The sequence below is a fragment of the Nerophis lumbriciformis genome, linkage group LG04, assembly GCF_033978685.3.
Source record: "Nerophis lumbriciformis linkage group LG04, RoL_Nlum_v2.1, whole genome shotgun sequence".
Taxonomy (NCBI): domain Eukaryota; kingdom Metazoa; phylum Chordata; class Actinopteri; order Syngnathiformes; family Syngnathidae; genus Nerophis; species Nerophis lumbriciformis.
The window spans coordinates 44,923,388-44,943,781 of NC_084551.2; the positions used below are offsets into that span (position 1 = coordinate 44,923,388).

General features: G+C 40.6%; 1 protein-coding gene across 1 annotated transcript in view; it reads left to right on the forward strand.

The window, feature by feature from the left end:
* Positions 1–20,394, forward strand: part of agmo (alkylglycerol monooxygenase) — a 192,368-nt gene that overhangs the window by 76,937 nt on the left and 95,037 nt on the right. The window contains 3 exon segments of the mRNA XM_072913031.1: positions 2,985–3,080; positions 6,970–7,036; positions 8,887–8,952. Coding sequence (XP_072769132.1) covers positions 2,985–3,080; positions 6,970–7,036; positions 8,887–8,952 — 229 coding nt within the window.

The following is a 20,394-nucleotide window of genomic DNA, read 5'->3' on the forward strand; positions in this document are numbered from 1 at the left end:
TACGTGTAAACTCTTCCACTCCTTCTTTGTCTCATTTTGTCCACCAAATGTTTCATGCTGTGCGTGAATGCATAAAGGTGAGCTTTGTTGATGTTATTGACTTGTTGGAGTGCTAATCAGGCATATTTGGTCAGTGCATGACTGCAAGCTAATCAATGCTAGCATGCTATTTAGGCTAGCTGCATGTACAAATTGCACCATTATGCCTCATTTGTAGGTATATTTGAGCTCATTTAATATCCTTTACTTTTATCCTCTTTGCATATAAATTATATTTGCATGTTTCATGACACTTTATCTGTATGTTTGTAATATTGGCTGCATTTCAGTTGTTTGTGTGCCATGTTGTTCCAGACCGCAGCAAACATTACCTAGCTTGCCAAAGATTGTAATAAATCTATCAAAAGAAGACAGCCTTAACTTGGACACACACATCTATACCTTTGGCCATTAAAAGCCAGTAATTTCCAGGAGTTATCTCACCTTCGGAGTAGCCTCTGATTTACTAATGGTTTCTAATGTAAAAATGTGTAGAATAAATATTACATTTGAACATTTCTGTCAACGAAGATTTGCAACACGTAGTCATTTTGATAGTAGGCTTTTATAGCTAATATAGACACTTATGTCATGTGTTGCCTTCATTATAAGACCTATATAGGGCTTTTAATTTTTTGCGGCTCCAGACAGATTTGTTTTTGTATTTATGGTCCAATATGGCCATACTTGCCAACCCTCCCGGATTTTCCGGGAGACTCCCGAAATGAAGCGCCTCTCCCGAAAACCTCCCGGGACAAATTTTCTCCCGAAAATCTCCCAAAATTCAGGCGGAGCTGGAGGCCACGCCCACTCCAGCTCCATGCGGACCTGAGTGACGTGTCGACAGCCTGTTTTCACGTCCGCTTTCCCACAATATAAACAGCGTGCCTGCCCAATCACATTATAACTGTAGAATGATCGAGGGCGAGTTCTTGGTTTCTTATGTGGGTTTATTGTTAGGCAGTTTCATTAACGCTCTCCCAGCGCGGCAACAACACACAACAGCAGCAGTCACGTTTTTGTCTACCGTAAAGCAGTTCGTCTGCCGTAAACAGCAATGTTGTGACACTCTTAAACAGGACAATACTGCCATCTACTGTACATGCATATGTGACCATAACATCTATGGCTTTTAGAGAGTGCAGTGCACAACTGCGCACACAACAAGGAGACGTAGCAGAATGCATCATCAGAGAGGGTGTTCAGCATGGTTAGAAAAATAGTGACAGAGAATAGAACAAGGATGGAGAATTCAACCCTTAACTCAACAATGAGTAGATGAGTTTTATGTGTGTGTATATGTGTAAATAAATGAACACTGAAACTGCCCCCCACCCCCTCCCCTCCCCCGAAATCGGAGGTCTCAAGGTTGGCAAGTATGAATATGACTCTTTCAACCTTTTGGGTTGCCGACCCCTGAGCTAAACCAACTCAATAACTCCACGGTGACGTTTTGGTGAATTTATTGAGGAAAATGTGAAACTGAAACAATACAAAAAGAACACCATTGTAAGTTAATAATACTAACACAGACACTTGCAAACGTCTTAGCACACTAGCTAATGCTAACGGCGCTAGCTTCATTACATTGCGACGGGTACAAATATGCATGGAACACTTCTACAGACATCACACATAGGACGGTTTAATAAGTGAGAATTGTTTAATTTAAACTGTGAAACTTTCAAACGTTACTTGAAGTGATAAATGAAGAATCCTTTTGCGCAAAAACGCTATGGACGTTTATTTATGGTTTACGTCATCAAAACAGGAAGTACAATTTCAACCCGCAATTCCTGCAGTGAGTGAACTCGTCCAAAAGATGGCGCCATAGCACAAACAATAACACACTATTTCAGTCATCTGCTTGGGTTTAATGCAAATCCTCGAACACAAAACATTATTGGCATTAGCGAAAGAAAGAAAAAGTCCATAAATTAGCCGCTCCATCTTATAAGCTAATAATATAAATCTAGGAAATAAGTAGCGGTTTATGGTCCGGAATTTACTGTATTTTATACAGTGCACGTTAATGAACAGTCTACTGCACAGACTGTAAATGAGCCAGATTATAGCATAGTTGCTCATTTCCATCTGTGCTGTGTGGCTGGCACTGGGAGCAAGGATGGTTAAGTGTCTTGCCCAAGGACACAACAGCAGTGACTTGGACGGCAGAAGCTGGATTCATACTAGGAACCCTCATTTTTCTGGACAATAAGCTCCGCCGCGCCCACCTAACCTTGATGTTGGAATTTAGACTGTTCGAAAGTGCTTTTAGTAAGAACTACTCCGAAAACGCCATTTTGTGTGTCTGCAGCTTTAATGCTATTGAAAAGTGCTGTTGCATCACATTTGATCCACTCTCTACATACAACGTCTGTCGCTGACTGAGGAATAGTTGACTGTATCAAATCAAATCAACTTTATTTATAAAGCACATTTAAAATGTACTTCAGGGGTAGCCAAAGTGCTGTACAATAGGCAGGTTAAAAGATAACACAAGAGAAATGAGCAAACACAACACAACACAGAGCATGATAAAAAATAAATAAATGTATCTTAATATGTGTAGTGAAGCCTGTTTTTATTCTTATTTTTAGTTTTTAAAAGCTATCCTACGTGAAGTAGTGGTGATAATCAGAGGCAGTATCATGTCTATAAGGAAGGTTTTTTTTATCTTCACGACTTAATGAAAAAAAACCCCCAAAAAAAACCAAGCATTTAGGTGCATTTTCTCTTTGAGGGGAATGTTATATTTTTATCAGTCTTTTGGGACGTATGTACTGTATACTACCGTATATTCTGTATATATATATATATATATTTATTTTAAATAATTTTAAATTTTCACTTTCGCTTTCAAAAGACTAGTTAAATTGTCTGGTAGTGATGGGAAAATAATTGTTTTTAATTTTTTTGTGGCGTTTGTGTTTTATCTTGTTCAGATCTTCTACCTGCCCATGGCTCTGGCGGTGCCTCCCTCAGTTTTTGCCGTCCACATCCAATTGAATCTGCTCTTCCAGTTCTGGCTGCACACAGAGGTCAGCTTTTTACCTTGGTGTATGACCCTTGACCTGACTGGTATTTCTTGCACAGTACCTCCGAATAGTTTTTTTTATCACATTTGTAAACATGCAGTTGTAACATTCACAGTAATGGACAGTATTTTGTTTTTCTTTTGAGCCAACAGCTTTCTGTTTCTCAAGACTGATAAACAGGTTAATGGGTTAGTTTTTGCCTCATTCCTGTGAGAATCCTGCGTGTGACTGAAGCATTAAGGAGTGGGACTATCCAGGTCTAGTTGCAGTGCGCTGAAAGAACCACAGCAGATAATATTGTATTACCTCTTTCTCTTTGGGACTTTTACCGTCGGTAGTGCATTCTTCACTCACATTTTAAGTGAGGGATGAGGCAAAAACAAACCCAGATCCACTGTATATCTATTTTTTTTCTAAATGTAGATTTAGGTGTAGTTATTTGCACACCTGCAGGTAAGAAAGAGTCAAACAAATTTGGGTTTGCGGAAGTGTATCTCTGACAAAAGCCAGTCTCTTCAGTATCTACAGTCGTCTCTCTGCAAACTTTTTGCACTTTTCAAACGCTCGGGGAAAGGAACAAGACTCTGGGCCTTTTCTTTGCGGCTGGCTTTAGGGCATGGTTGTCTTAGACTTTTAAAATTACCGTCATAGTGATGCTGGCGTTTCAGGTGGCTGATAAAGTTTGATGTTTTTTTATTTTCCCCCCTCCCTGTGTAATGTTTGCTGAAATGTTGTTGCGAATTATAGCACCAATAAGCCCCACAAGATGGACATCATTTTTGTTTACAATGAACTCAGGGGAGGTTTAGTCTTATAGGCTTACAGCGCAGCAAGTAGAAAAAAAGGAGCACTTGATTTGCTCACCCTAAGCCAACTAGAGCACAGTACGAGTAATCTTGCCTCATTGGAGCATTTTGTTTATCGGTAATTCGAGTTATTTCATAATATTATCTACTGTGCACTCCTAAATCTTTCATTGCATATTATGATTCACACAAGCACCTTTAAAGGGGAACTGCACAAAATCGCCTATCATTCCGAATCCTTATGAGAGACAAGAACACATGTCTTTTTTTATGCATTGTAACTCGTAAAAAAAAGTCGGCTAACAATGGAGCCAATGGTAGTGATGATGTCATTGCGTGTATTGCGCCCATAAAACCCATTAACCCTTGTGTAATGTTCACATTGTTGTTACTCAGCCAGCGTTTGTGGGTCTGATGGACCCGTTGCATTTTGTGGCTTTTAATGCTTCACAATCAAACACTTTTATGTTAAAATACTGAACAGATGTTTATTGGGATAAGGTAAACATCTATTCAGACCCACAAACACTGGCTGAGTAACAACAATATGAACGTTGCATGGAAATTTCTCTGCCAGTTTCTGCATCCCACAGGGATTCTTCTTTTGTGTTTCTGCACCTGCGGTTCCCACACAAGGTTGCAACATTGTTTGTCAACACTGTCTGCTCTCATTTTCTCGCATATTTGACCCTCTGATGTTCTGTGTACCGGTACCTACACTCTGTCCTCCTCCTGTCTAGGCCTGCTGTGTGTGTGTGTGTGTGTGTGTGTGTGCGTGTGCGTGTGCGTGTGTGGGTGCATTCCCACACTTCTATTAGCCCTGAGTCCAGTGGACCCGGACATCTTATATGTAATAGAAATGTGTAGGGGGGTGTATGGTGTGTGGTCATTAAGTATGCATTCTGATATATGTTCTTCACAGAAAATTGTATCATTTTTCTTTTAATAAAAAATGAAAACAGGTCCCACAGACCCGAACACCACACAAGGGTTAAAAACATCCAAAGAGGGCCAACAATACTCCATTATCATTTTGTGACCTTAATATTAACCAAGTATTAGCAATATTGTTATTATAGGCGCTAATGTTTAGGACCTTCTTTTAGTGGCGCATTGATCACAGAGAGCTAATTAGCTTTTACTGCTGTATTGACATCAGCTGGTGAGCTGCTGCACTGCCTCTGAGCTGGTGAAAGTTAATTCTAGATTATGAATCATGCCGTTCACCTGGACAGCAGAATGTTGTGGACATGAACCGAGAAGTTGGTCAACTTTGACAACCAATTTATACCCGGCAATGATGAGAAAGACATGAAAAGGCACTCGTTTAGACCTAGAGTTCAGAGAATCTGGAGAAATCACTGCACGTAAGCAGCTAAGCCCGTGACCTTCGATCCCTCAGGCTGTACTGCATCAACAAGCAACATCAGTGTGTAAAGGATATCACCACATGGGCTCAGGAACACATCAGAAACCCAATGTCAGTAACTACAGTTGGTCGCTACATCTGTAAGTGCAAGTTAAAACTCTCCTATGCAAGGCAAAAACCGTTAATAAACAACATCCAGAAACGCCGTCGGCTTCGCTGGGCCTGAGCTCATCTAGGATGGACTGATACAAAGTGGAAAAGTGTTCTGTGGTCTGACGAGTCCACATTTCAAATTGTTTTTGGAAACTGTGGACGTCGTGTCCTCCGGACCAAAGAGGAAAAGAACCATCCGGATTGTTATAGGCGCAAAGTTGAAAAGCCAGCATCTGTAATGGTATGGGGGTGTATTAGTGCCCAAGACATGGGTAACTTACACATCTGTGAAGGCACCATTAATGCTGAAAGGTACATACAGGTTTTGGAGCAACATATGTTGCCATCCAAGCAACGTTACCATGGACGCCCCTGCTTATTTCAGCAAGACAATGCCAAGCCACGTGTTACATCAATGTGGCTTCATAGTAAAAGAGTGCGGGTACTAGACTGGCCTGCCTGTAGTCCAGACCTGTCTCCCATTGAAAATGTGTGGTGCATTATGAAGCCTAAAATACCACAACGGAGACCCCCGGACTGTTGAACAACTTAAGCAAAATATGTAAACTTTAAAAGTTATTATGAATGTGTCTGTTACTACATTACATGTATTCTTACAGTGTGTATATAAAACCACGATGGAGGTTTTTTTTAGAGTGCTTTATCGGCGAAATATTGCAACTTCATTTAGCTGCATTGTTAGCTAACTTTTGCTAACATTTTTTGGGAGTCAAAATGCATTAAAAAAAAAAAAGTGATCTTGTCTTAAGGATTGTGAATACAGGCAAAAATCTTAAATGTGAATCCTAAACAAGCATGTTGTGTAAGGTTTATTTTTTTAACAACTCTCTTTTACACTGTCTAGGAAGATGTTCTTTATTGATACAATGAGGGAAATGAAGGCCTGTTGCAGCAACCTTTATATTATTTATGTAGTCTGTTTATGAATAAATGCTGTTGCTGGAAAGGATTTCATTCCGTATCGGAGTGTCCCCGTGCCAGCACTAATCTGTCCTCTTTAGACCAGACGGCCACGGAACCTGTCCTCAATAAAAAATAATGAGATACTATGAAATATTCCAAACAGAAGCGCATGGCCTTTCTCTCTGCCTCGCAGAACCACGGCGAGTGTCACTTTTACGACGCTTCCAGGGAATGAATGGAGGTGGAACCCCTTCCAAAACCTTCAGTGCGCTATTAGCCAAGGCGCTCGTAATAGTCGTCATTTTCTGAAGGGAGGTAATTTATGCCTTCTTTATGGTTTTTTCTTTCTTTCGTCCCCCGTGTAATTCATTGGCACGCAAGTGCTGCTCTCGTCCAGACGCAATCAAAGTGAAGTGACGGGATTCTTTTAGTCCAGGCAAAAACTACCAGACGCTACATTACGTGGTAATAACTGTAGTAATTGCTGGCAAACTGTGCATTTCTTCTCCACCCTGATAGTCGCGTGGAATATGTCAAGGTTTTCTATGACCTCACCAACAGTCTGTTTGGCATTCAAGACCAAGGCTGTCTTAAAAGAGATGTTCATAGTTTATGTAATTCGTTTTTTTTTTTTTTTAAGGTGGTCCGAGACCTGGGACCTTTGGAATGGATCTTCAACACTCCAAAGCATCACAGAGTTCACCACGGTAAAAAGCAGTTTGAGCTACATTTTTGTTGACTTTTTAGTTTTTATTGGGAATAAGCGGTAGAAAATGGATGGATGGATTTTAGTTGTATGATGCAGTCCAATGTGAAAAATTGATGGGGGATCAGGAATGTCCCAGGAGGCACAAGACATTGAAACAACATTGAGAACTTGTTGAATCAGGTCCTGACGTTGAACAACTCAAACATAACGTTGAAACAACAATGACAATGTTCAATCAATGTTGTGTTCTGATGTTGATCTGACCATTGAAATTTGGTAATTTCCCATCCAATATTCTACATCAAATCAAATCAACTTTATTTCACAAATACAACGTTGAAACAACGTGCTTTTTGACAACGTTTAATCAATGTTGTGTTCTGACGTTGATTTGACCATTGAAATTTGGTAATTTACCAACCAACAACGTGTATCCAACATTAGACATCAATGTTGTCTCAATTTAGAAATACAACTATTTTGCAATGTTGTTTCAAAGTCAGTTTTAAAGGCCTACTGAAATGCGATTTCCTTATTCAAACGGGGATAGCATGTCCATTCTATGTGTCATACTTGATCATTTCGCGATATTGCCATATTTTTGCTGAAAGGATTTAGTAGAGAACATCGACGATAAAGTTCGCAACTTTTGGTCGCTGATAAAAAAGCCTTGCCTGTACCGGAAGTTCAGACGGGTAGCGTGACGTCACAGGTTGTGGAGCTCCTCACATCCACACATTGTTTACAATCATGGCCACCAGCAGCGAGAGCAATTCGGACCGAGAAAGCGACGATTTCCTCATTAATTTGAGCGAGGATGAAAGATTCGTGGATGAGGAAAGTGAGAGTGAAGGGCAGTGACTAGAGGGCAGTGGGAGCGATTCAGATAGGGAAGATGCTGTGAGAGGCGGGTGGGACCTGATATTCAGCTGGGAATGACTAAAACAGTAAATAAACACAAGACATATATATACTCTATTAGCCACAACACAACCAGGCTTATATTTAATATGCCACAAATTAATCCCGCATAACAAACACCTCCCCCCTCCCGTCCATATAACCCGCCAATACAACTCAAACACCTGCACAACACACTCAGCCCAAAGTACCGTTCACCTCCCCAAAGTTCATACAGCACATATATTTCCCCAAAGTCCCCAAAGTTACGTACGTGACATGCACATAGCGGCACGCACGTACGGGCAAGCGATCAAATGTTTGGAAGCCGCAGCTCCATGCGTACTCACGGTATCGTGTCTGCGTATCCAACTCAAAGTCCTCCTGGTAAGAGTCTCTGTTGTCCCAGTTCTCCACAGGCCAATGGTAAAGCTTGACAGTCATCTTCCGGGAATGTAAACAATGAAACACCGGCTGTGTTTGTGTTGCTGCAGTCGGCCGCAATACACCGCTTCCCACCTACAGCTTTCTTCTTTGCTGTCTCCATTGTTCATTGAACAAATTGCAAAAGATTCACCAACACAGATGTCCAGAATACTGTGGAATTTTGCGATGAAAACAGACGACTTAATAGCTGGCCACCATGCTGTCCCAAAATGTCCTCTACAATCCGTGACGTCACGCGCTGACGTCATCATACCGAGACGTTTTCAGCAGGATATTTCGCGCAAAATTTTAAATTGCACTTTAGTAAGCTAACCCGGCCGTATTGGCATGTGTTGCAATGTTAAGATTTCATCATTGATATATAAACTATCAGACTGTGTGGTCGGTAGTAGTGGGTTTCAGTAGACCTTTAAAGGACATGCAAGTATAATCAACGTTGTTTCAATGTCTTGTCCCTGCTGGGATGTAGCATTCTCCTAACCTGAAGCGCTTTTCCACCAGGGAGGAATGAGTACTGCATTGACAAGAACTACGGGGGCATTCTGATCATATGGGACCGATTGTTCGGTAAGCATTCTCCTTTTAGTGCTGGAATGAGCAAATTGTTAATAATGTGAGGATTTTTGTCTGTTACGTTGTTGTTGCATCAAGTACACTATCCTCAAGTGGATGAACGCCCCGTGCTAAATCCGTAGTGATTAACCCTGCTTATTGTCGTCTTTTATCATTTGAATCCATTTATAAGATTGCAATTGTGGTATTTTGGGTGTTTTCTGATGGAATTCACACTTTAGATTATTTCAGATAACTAAAATAACATGGATTAATTTAGTCAACAACAAGACTTGAGTCCAGGGGTAAGTAACCCAAAATGTTGAAAGAGCTATTGGACTAAAAATACAAAAAACTGTAGCCGCAAAATTTTTAACGCCTTATATAAGTGTTATAATGAAGGCAACACTTGATGTAAATGTCTATATTAGTTTTATTTTGCCCTCAAGTGACATAAATCTGATTTTTTTTTTTTTTTTGCCAGTCTAAACGCTCCAAAGTGCTTCAAATCTGATCTTTGGGCATCAGATTCAGGCCACATCAGCAGGTAGTCCAAATTTGGTTGGAATCTTATATTTTCAAATGTAACTTCAGTCTAAACGCAATGCGACCTGAATGCAACCCGTATGTGACTTTTTCGTCAGCTTTGGGCTGAGGCTGGGCGATATGGCCTTTTATTAATATCTCGATATTTTTAGGCCATGTCATGATACACGATATATATCTCGATATTTTGCCTTAGCCTTGAATGAACACTTGATGCATAAAATCACAGCAGTATGATGATTCTATGTGTGTACATTAAAACATTCTTGTTCATACTGCATTAATATATGCTCATTTTAAACTTTCATGCAGACAGGGAAATCACAACTAAGTCAAATTACCAAAACTGTATTTATTAAACCGTTATTAAGCAGTGGCACAAACATTCATGTCATTTCAAAACAGAAAGTGCAAGATTGTCAAAGACATTTTAAAATAAGCTATGAGTGCACTTTTGTGCATGATGTCACTAAGATGACATTTCAAAACAACACTAAATTAAAGTGCACTTTTTGTACAGAACGCCACTACAATAGTTTAAAACAAATAAAGTGCACTTTTGTGCATGATGTCACACAAGATATGTCAATAACTGTCAAATAAAAATGAGCTGCATAATAAGAAATCAAATACTGTATGTCCTTTGCTATGTGGTAGGTTCCTGCAGACGTTATCTCCTTCTGTTGTTGACTAGTTTTTTCATACGGTGTTGATCTGGAAATGGTTGCTTGGGCATTTTGTGGGTGTGGCACTGAACGGAGATGTTGACATGCGGAGATTCAAGCACTCCTTATTCTCTAGCGGGTGACTTTTCAAAAGCTACAAATTAAAGTTAAAGTAAAGTTAAAGTACTAATGATTGTCACACACACACTAGGTGTGGCGAAATTTGTCCTCTGCATTTGACCCATCCCCTGGGAGGTGAGGGGAGCAGTGGGCAGCAGCGGTGCCGCGCCCGGGAATCATTTTTGGTGATTTAACCCCCAATTCCAACTCTTGATGCTGAGTGCCAAGCAGGGAGGTAACGGGTCCCATTTTTTTAATAGTCTTTGGTATGACTCGGCCGGTGTTTGAACTCACAACCTACCGATCTCAGGGCGGACACTCTAACCACTGAGTAGGTTAATTAGCAGTGCTGCTACTTTTTGTAGCAAAGCTTTTGCCGCATACTTGACATATTACGGTTGTCTGTTCAACATATTCCTGCTTGAAGCCAAACCACCGCCAGACAATGGACCCTGTGCTGTTTTTCTTGGGAATTAATTCTTCTTCCTTATTTTGTTACCAGATTCGCACACAGCTAACGTTACCCATGCCGCTACCTCTCTGCTCAGCGACAGTATGTGACGCACAAGGTGCGCTTGTTTTATGTCTCTGTGAGAAGGACAGACAAGAAAGAGTGAGAAACGCCTGTAGTGTAATGCCCGCAGCTAAAAGCAACCGCGTGAGAACGTACACTCGAATATCACAATATAGTCATTTTCTATATCGCACAGAAACAAACCCGCAATATATCGAGTATATTCGATATATCGCCCAGCCCTACTTTGGGCGAACTACGTCATTCGTGTGCGCGGGGAAAGACGCAGTCGCCAGCGGAAGTGGATACTTCATCACAACATCCGGTTTTGGTGAGAAAAGTCTGTTTAAGACGACCAAATTTTCCATGCATCACTAGTCAATAGTGCACAAATAATAGGCTATCTTTCTGTGTGGAGTTTGCATGTTCTCCCCGTGACTGCGTGGGTTCCCTCCGGGTACTCCGGCCTCCTCCCACTTCCAAAGACACGCACCTGGGGATAGGTTGATTGGCAACACTAAATTGGTCCTAGTGTGTGAATGTTGTCTGTCTATCTGTGTTGGCCCTGCGATGAGGTGGCGACTTGTCCAGGGTGTACCCCGCCTTCCGCCCGAATGCAGCTGAGAAAGGCTCCAGCACCCCCCGCAACCCCGAACAAGACAAGCGGTAGAAAATGGATGGATGGATGGATGGATGGATGGATGGATGCAATATATGAATATATATTTTGATTCCTAAGGAATAGCGATTGTTGAAAGACCGGAATTGACACTGTGGCGCATTTGCTTACATGTGAGTTGAAAAGTAAAGCTCCCGTAGATTCACGTTGATGTACGTGTCTCCTCTACTTAAAAGCCATAAAAAGATTAAAATCCTCCCAAATATATTACACTATGAATATCTATTTATACATTATATTACTTTATTTACTTTCGTGTAAAAAAATTTTTCATTTTTAGGGAGTGGTGACTTATTTTATTTTGTAGTAGTAGCGACTTCCTCCAGGCCAACTTCCTTTGTTGTCACTTTACCACACTGCGCATGCAAGTGACGTCGAGGGGTTGCATTGGGGCCACATGGGGGCCTTTGCGCCTTTACACTGGAGGCTGATAAAAATCCCATTTTACTTGCAGATAAAAAAAATCCCCAAAATTGGCCTGCAGTGTAAACGTAGTAATCTTGCTCAGGCTGACACAAATCTTCGTTGACAGAAATGTTGACATTTTATATTTATTCTGCACATTTTTACAACATAGGAAAGCATTAGTAAAACGGAGGCTTCTCAGAGGGTGAGATAACTCCTGGAAATAACTGGCGTAGAATGACCAATGTGTGTGTTAAAGTAAACAGCAGGCTGTCTTCTTCTAATGGATTTATTACAATCTTTCCAAGCTGGGTAACGTTTGCTGTGGTCTGGAACAACATGGCACACAAACAACTATCAAAAATGCAGCCAATACTACATACAGATAATGTGTCATGAGACATGCACATATAAATTAAATACACAGAGGACATAAGTAAAGGTTATTAAATGAGCTCAAATATGCCTACACGATGCATTATGTTGCAATATGCACATACAGCTAGCCTAAATAGCATGTTAGCATTAATTAGCTTGCACTGACCAAATATTCCTGATTAGCACTCCACACAAGTCAATAACATCAACAAAGCTAACCTTTGTGCATTAATGCACAGCATGAAACGTTTGGTGGACAAAATGAGACAAAGGAGTGGCATAAGTATTTCTTTGGCAGCGTCAGAGAAAGTTGTACATTTAAACAACAACACACAGCTACGGTGAGTTCAAAGCCGCCAAAATTAGTAGGACAAAACGGCGCTTGCCAAATACTCTTATCAGTGAAGCATGTTTCATATAAACAGTGGACTTTTTAATAATTAAGAAGGTTTGTGTCATGTTTGTCCTCCTACAGAAACTATATTAAAACAAAAAATAAAATTTTTTCAATTTTTGCTTTTTCATACATTTTTAAAAAAGCTCCAGGGAGCCACTAGAGCGGCACTAAACAGCCGCATGCGGAGCCGCGGGTTGCCGACTAGTCAAATCAAACCCACAAAATGATTGACTTAATAGTGCTGGACATTTATTACAAATCTTAAAGGGGAACATTATCACCAGACCTATGTAAGCGTCAATATATACCTTGATGTTGCAGAAAAAAGACCATATATTTTTTTAACCGATTTCCGAACTCTAAATGGGTGAATTTTGGCGAATTAAACGCCTTTCTAATGTTCGCTATCGGAGCGATGACAACGTGACGTCACATCGGGAAGCAATCCGGCATTTTCTCAAACCGCGAGTCAAATCAGCTCTGTTATTTTCCGTTTTTTCGACTGTTTTCCGTACCTTGGAGACATCATGCCTCGTCGGTGTGTTGTCGGAGGGTGTAACAACAAGAACAGGGACGGATTCAAGTTGCACCAGTGGCCCAAAGATGCGAAAGTGGCAAGAAATTGGACGTTTGTTCCGCACACTTTACAGACGAAAGCAAGACAGAGATGGCAAGAATGTGTGGATATCCTGCGACACTCAAGGCAGATGCATTTCCAACGATAAAGTCAAAGAAATCTGCCGCCAGACCCCCATTGAATCTGCCGGAGTGTGTGAGCAATTCAGGGACAAAGGACCTCGGTAGCACGGCATGGTATGGCGGCAGTTTGTTCCCGCAGACGAGCGAGCTAAACCCCCTGGATGTCTTGACTCACACCGTCCCTTATGCCACCGAAGATGATCAAGAGAAGAATATCGACCCTAGCTTCCCTGGCCTGCTGACATCAACTCCAAAACTGGACAGATCAGCTTTCAGAAAAAGAGCGTGGATGAGGGTATGTCTACAGAATATATTAATTGATGAAAATTGGGCTGTCTGCACTCTCAAAGTGCATGTTGTTGCCAAATGTATTTCATATGCTGTAAACCTAGTTCATAGTTGTTAGTTTCCTTTAATGTCAAACAAACACATACCAATCGTTGGTTAGAAGGCGATCGCCGAATTCGTCCTCGCTTTCTCCCGTGTCGCTGGCTGTCGTGTCGTTTTCGTCGGTTTTGCTTGCATACGGTTCAAACCGATATGGCTCAATAGCTTCAGTTTCTTCTTCAATTTCGTTTTCGCTACCTGCCTCCACACTACAACCATCCGTTTCAATACATGCGTAATCTGTTGAATCGCTTAAACCGCTGAAATCCGAGTCTGAATCCGAGCTAATGTCGCTATACCTTGCTGTTCTTTCCGCCATGTTTGTTTGTATCGGCATCACTATGTGATGTGATGTGATGGTTAAAATCAGGCACTTTGAAGCTTTTTTTAGGGATATTGCGTGATGGGTAAAATTTTGAAAAAAACTTCAAAAAATAAAATAAGCCACTGGGAACTGATTTTTAATGGTTTTAACCCTTCTGAAATTGTGATAATGTTCCCCTTTAATCGTCTGTTTTTAGTGCAGTCAGAGCATGGGAATGCACCTCCAATAGTTAATGAATATAATGTAATAACAAGTCATTGTAATTTACTGGTATTTACTGAAGTCCAGTAAGGTGGGTACATTTTGTAGCGTATCTTGGGGATAGGTACCTTTCACATTTGAACAAATACGGTACCAATTACTGGTGTCTGAGAATTGATACCAATTTTCAGTAATTTTGTGTGTTCATGTGGAAATTAATGGTAATTTGTTTCACGTTAAAATCTAAATTTTATTTTATTTAACACATAGTAGATAGATACCGTAAGGAAGGGATTCATATGGCCCCATTCTTGCGAGAGAGGAAGAAGGGGCGTAAATGATTTTGCAATGCAGTCTGCTGAAAAATGATGGAAAGCGCCACTCTACATAGCAACTGATGCTGAGGTCATTGTTGGAATTGTATTTTAAGATTTTCAACACCTTACTCCCATCTGGCGGCTAAATTGGATAGGGCACGCCCAAATTCATCACGTTTCAGGTGTCAGGTAATCTGTGACGAATTGGGCAAGATGAATCTTCTTATTACTGTAGATACTTTGTCCTAAATGTGTTACTGTAGTCAGGAATTAGTGGTTGTCATTAAATAGGCTGTTTGCAAATTGCTCACAGTAACATTTTTAAAGCAAAACATATAGCAAAAACACCACCGACTAGCTGAGGTCACCTATAGTGGGTTAACAGCACACATTTGTTTGAAAATTGTCCATATTTCTCACAATTACAAGGTTTGTGTAGTAAGGACATTTTCGGGCCGTAAAAAAATGATGGGGGATGACGACGGTCACTCGCCCTGTATCGTCAACACATACAAAAGCAGTCCAAGAGAAGCAACGAACAATTTGCAGTCATGTTGTTATGATAGAATATACATTCTTGACAGCTAATGCTAACTATGTAAATTGATATCATTAGCTAACAACACCCAAAGCTAATGTGCGTGCATGTGTTATGTATGTACGCAGTTACGTCATTACATCCTAGTAGCCGGAAGAGGTCGGGATATATTGTGTAAAATACATTGGAAACTTAGTCATCCTTAATTGAATCAGTGTTGCCAACTTTCTCACAAAATCTGTCGACTTTCCAATTCCTCTTAGCAACTTTTTTTTTACCCCATCAAAAAGCCCCTAGCAACAAATCTAGCGATTTTTTTGGATGTTTTGGCGACATGAAAGCAGCAGTCCCAGCTGCAGTCAGAGCAGAGAGAAGACCCAAAAGTACAAACCCCGTTTCCATATGAGTTGGGAAATTGTGTTAGATGTAGATATAAACGGAATACAATGATTTGCAAATCCTTTTCAACCCATATTCAATTGAATGCACTACAAAGACAAGATATTTGACGTTCAAACTCATTAACTTTTTTTTTTTTTTGCAAATAATAATTAACTTAGAATTTCATGGCTGCAACACGTGCCAAAGTAGTTGGGAAAGGGCATGTTCACCACTGTGTTACATGGCCTTTCCTTTTAACACTCAGTAAACGTTTGGGAACTGAGGAGACACATTTTTTAAGCTTCTCAGGTGGAATTCTTTCCCATTCTTGCTTGATGTACAGCTTAAGATGTTCAACAGTCCGGGGGACTCCATTGTGGTATTTTAGGCTTCATAATGTGCCACACATTTTCAATGGGAGACAGGTCTGGACTACAGACAGGCCAGTCTAGTACCCGCACTCTTTTACTATGAAGCCACGTTGATGTAACACGTGGCTTGGCATTGTCTTGCTGAAATAAGCAGGGGCGTCCATGGTAATGTTGCTTGGATGGCAACATATGTTGCTCCAAAACCTGTATGTACCCTTCAGCATTAAAGGCGCGTTCATAGATGTGTAAGTTTCCCATGCCTTGGGCACTAATACACCCCCATACCATCACAGATGCTGGCTTTTCAACTTTGCGCCTATAACAATCCGGATGGTACTTTTCCTCTTTGGTCCGGAGGACACGACGTCCACAGTTTCCAAAAACAATTTGAAATGTGGACTCGTCAGACCACAGAACACTTTTCCACTTTGTATCAGTCCATCCTAGATGAGCTCAGGCCCAGCGAAGCCGACGGCGTTTCTGGGTGTTGTTTATTAACGGTTTTTGCCTTGCATAGGAGAGTTTTAACTTGCACTTACAGATGTAGCGACCAACTGTAGTTACTGACATTGGGTTTCTGATGTGTTCCTGAGCCCATGTGGTGACATCCTTTACACACTGATGTCGCTTGTTGATGCAGTACAGCCTGAGGGATCGAAGGTCACGGGCTTAGCTGCTTACGTGCAGTGATTTCTCCAGATTCTCTGAACCCTTTGATGATATTACGGACCGTAGATGGTGAAATCCCTAAATTCCTTGCAATAGCTGGTTGAGAATTTTTTTTCTTAAACTGTTCAACAATTTGCTCACGCATTTGTTGACAAAGTGGTGACCCTCGCCCCATCCTTGTTTGTGAATGACTGAGCATTTCATGGAATCTACTTTTATACCCAATCATGGCACCCACCTGTTCCCAATTTGCCTGTTCACCTGTGGGATGTTCCAAATAAGTGTTTGATGAGCATTCCTCAACTTTATCAGTATTTATTGCCACCTTTCCCAACTTCTTTGTCACGTGTTGCTGGCATCAAATTCTAAAGTTAATGATTTCCAAAAAAAAATGTGTATCAGTTTGAACATCAAATATGTTGTCTCTGTAGCATATTCAGACATTGGGACATAAATGTATTACTGTCATTTCAGGCAAAATAAATCACTGCAAAGTCCCAATCCCGTCTTTCACGTTAACGAGACGGTCAATGGATTCGGTAATAAACTCTAACAAAGAGCAACCCCATGTATTTAAATTCAAAGGGGACCTATTATACAAAACCAACTTTTCTTACCTATTGGTACCTGTTTTTGTGTATTTGGGATCTGCATAAATCCCGAAAATTAGAAATCAAGCCGTGGAGGCGTGGCGGAGAGATTTATAAAACAATCTTGCCTTCCTTCGTTTAGATTTTGCCCCATTGGTGGCGTTTTTCCAATTGGTGACGTCAACGGATATCTCCATAAACAATAGAGCAGTGGTTCTTAACCTTGTTGGAGGTACCGAACCCCACCAGTTTCATATGCGCATTCACCAAACCCTTCTTTAGTGAAAAATATAATGTATTTTTTCAAATTCAAGACAAAGTTATATGTTTTTGGTAACACTCTAGTATGGGGAACATATTCTAAGTAACAAAGACTTAATTTAAAGTTATTTGGTTAGGGTTAGGGTTAGAGGGTTAGGGTTATAATAAGGCCATGCCAAATAAGACATTAATAAGTACTTAATAATGACTAGTTAAGAGCAAATATGTTGCTAATTTTCATGTTAATAAACAACTAATTATTGGTGAATATGTTCCCCATACTAAAGTGTTACCATGTTTTTTTACTGGTGCACAAAATGAACCATGCATGAACATCACCTTGTTCAAAGAAGAAAACCAACACAGTGCATAAACTCACAACAAATTACACACTTGCAAATCAGTCTGACTTCTGCTGTTGCAGTATCCGTAATACGCCAATAGGGAGAAGGTTTTATTTACACGTTGAGACGGGTGTTTCTTGACCTCCGCCGAACCCCTGAGCCCGACTCACCGAACCCCTAGGGTTCGATCGAACCCAGGTTAAGAACCACTGCAATAGAGGTTTACCCAGAAAGCTTTGCGCGACCCCACCATTGTAGTCCGACGTTGTAATCAATAAATTCCTTCTTGTTCTCTATCCTACATCATACTTGCCAACCTTGAGACCTCCGATTTCGGGAGGTGGGGGGCGTGGTCGGGGTGGGGAGGGGAGGGGGCGTGGTTGGGGGCGTGGCTAAGAGGGGAGGAGTATATTTACAGCTAGAATTCACCAAGTCAAGTATTTCATATATATATATATATATATATCTCTATCTCTATCTATCAAGAGGGACAGAGACAGCGCACAGTGCATATGGATCACATGTTACCATGGCGAGAAAACATGGAGAGACTGCCAGTTATCTAGTCTCCACCAGTTGCAGAAAATGTGCCATCAGTACAACTGGACAGTGCTGTTTCAGTTCCATCACCAGGACCATCAGTGAGACAGACACAAACTAGTGTCATCATTGAACCAGATTCAAGGGCTGCTGAGTTGCCATAATCAGAACCCAGATCACCCACAACAAAAACACCACCAGTGATCCGCAGGTACCCAGAAAGGTTTCGAGTACCACCAAAAAAACTGAATCTCTGAAGACAGTATACAAATCTGTGTTAAAGATGTACAAATACTGTTTGTATAATAAGCATGTTATTGTTTACAAATGAGGGTTAAGAGTTCAGTACTAAAAAAAAAAAGAATGTGGCTTAAGTACAGTTTTTTAATTGAGCTGCTGCATTTTTTGGTTGGGTTGTTTATTTCTTTTGAGTAAATTCTACAATTCTAAAAGGGGAGGAATTTAATAGAGTGATCTATGTGTGTCTGTTGCCATCTCCTGGTGAATGTTGGCTATAGCGTACTGGGGTTACTTTTTGGTTGGCCAACGATTTACGTGGTGTTGCGCACCTGACGTCAAGTGTGTGAGTCTGTTCTGAAGTCTACAGTAAAGAGACGTACTTCATCACCTCGCCGGTTTATTGCCTCCAACTCAATATATTACAACAACATTGCTCCATGCAGACCCTCCAGGTCCGCATGGAGCTGGAGGGGGCGTGGCCTCCAGGTCCGCCTGAATTTCGGGAGAAAATTTGTCCCGGGAGGTTTTCGGGAGAGGCGCTGAATTTCGGGAGTCTCCCGGAAAATCCGGGAGGGTTGGCAAGTATGTCCTACATACACATACATCCTCCGCTGTTGCCATTTCTCATACAAAGTAGCGTATAGTTCAAATTTATATCTGTCAGTAGACTCGATATGGAAGCGCTAAAAACTACAACATTGCTGAAGGGGAGAAGACTCTGTCGAAGTAGAGGCATTTAAATATGACCGCCCACAAAATGGCAGAAAGTCAGGAAGCGGCTTGATGATGGTCGGTTAAACATAATCGATGCAAAATTTTGACCAAAGAACCACCATTAAATGGTTTGTAGACCACAAGGTAGTGTTATAAAGGTAGGAAAAAAATCCTAACATGACTAAAATAACCTTTATTTTCAGATTAAATCATAATTAAAACACAATTTAGGTCACTTTTTTATCTCCCCTAGGACGTCTTTTTTTTTTTATACCGTGACCATTGCAATTAATTATGCAAATGAGGCGATTATGTCTTTTAGGACAGCCAACATCTACTTTCCATACTGAGGAGTTGGCAACACTGAGTTGAATGTACCAGTCGTTTCTTTTGTTGAGTCTTACAAAGTGTTTATGCTGTAAGTACTGTATATTCCAGCTGTTTGATTGTAACGTGCATCTTAGTTGTTGGTTTCATTACCAAATTTTGAGGTGTTAAAATTGCCATGTAAAATCGCTGATGTTAATCAGTAGCATGTATATGGTATATGCAATGTAAATTTGGAAAAGTGGAGCCTTACTTTTAAACTCTTTTTATTATCGTATTTTTCGGACTATAAAGCGCACTTAAAATCTTTTAATTTTGTCAAGAATCAACAGTGCGCCTTATAACCCCATGCGCCTTAGTTTGGTGTGTATAAGGAGACCAAAATGAGAACTATTAGGAGACATATTAGGTGTTTTGTTTCACAACATTATATAAAATTGTTTCTTTCCCATTGGTACATGCTGATGTGTATTTGTGATCTGTATAAGTCCCGAAAATTTGGGCGCGTTGGCCATTGTAGTCTGCGCTGTGGGGCATTCATCCTCTCCTTTTGCCATTTCTAATATAAAGTAGCGTACAGTTCTAACTAGAGATGTCCGATAATGGCTTTTTTGCCGATAGCCGATATTCCGATATTGTCCCACTCTTAATTACCGATATCAACCGATATCGATATATACAGTTGTGGAATTAACACATTATTATGCCTAATTTTGTTGTGATGCCCCGCATCAAACAATGTAACAAGGTTTTCCAAAATAAGAGAACAACTTCAACTCAAGTTATGGAAAAAAATGCCAACATGGCGCTGCCATATTTATTATTGACGTCACAAAGTGCATTATTTTT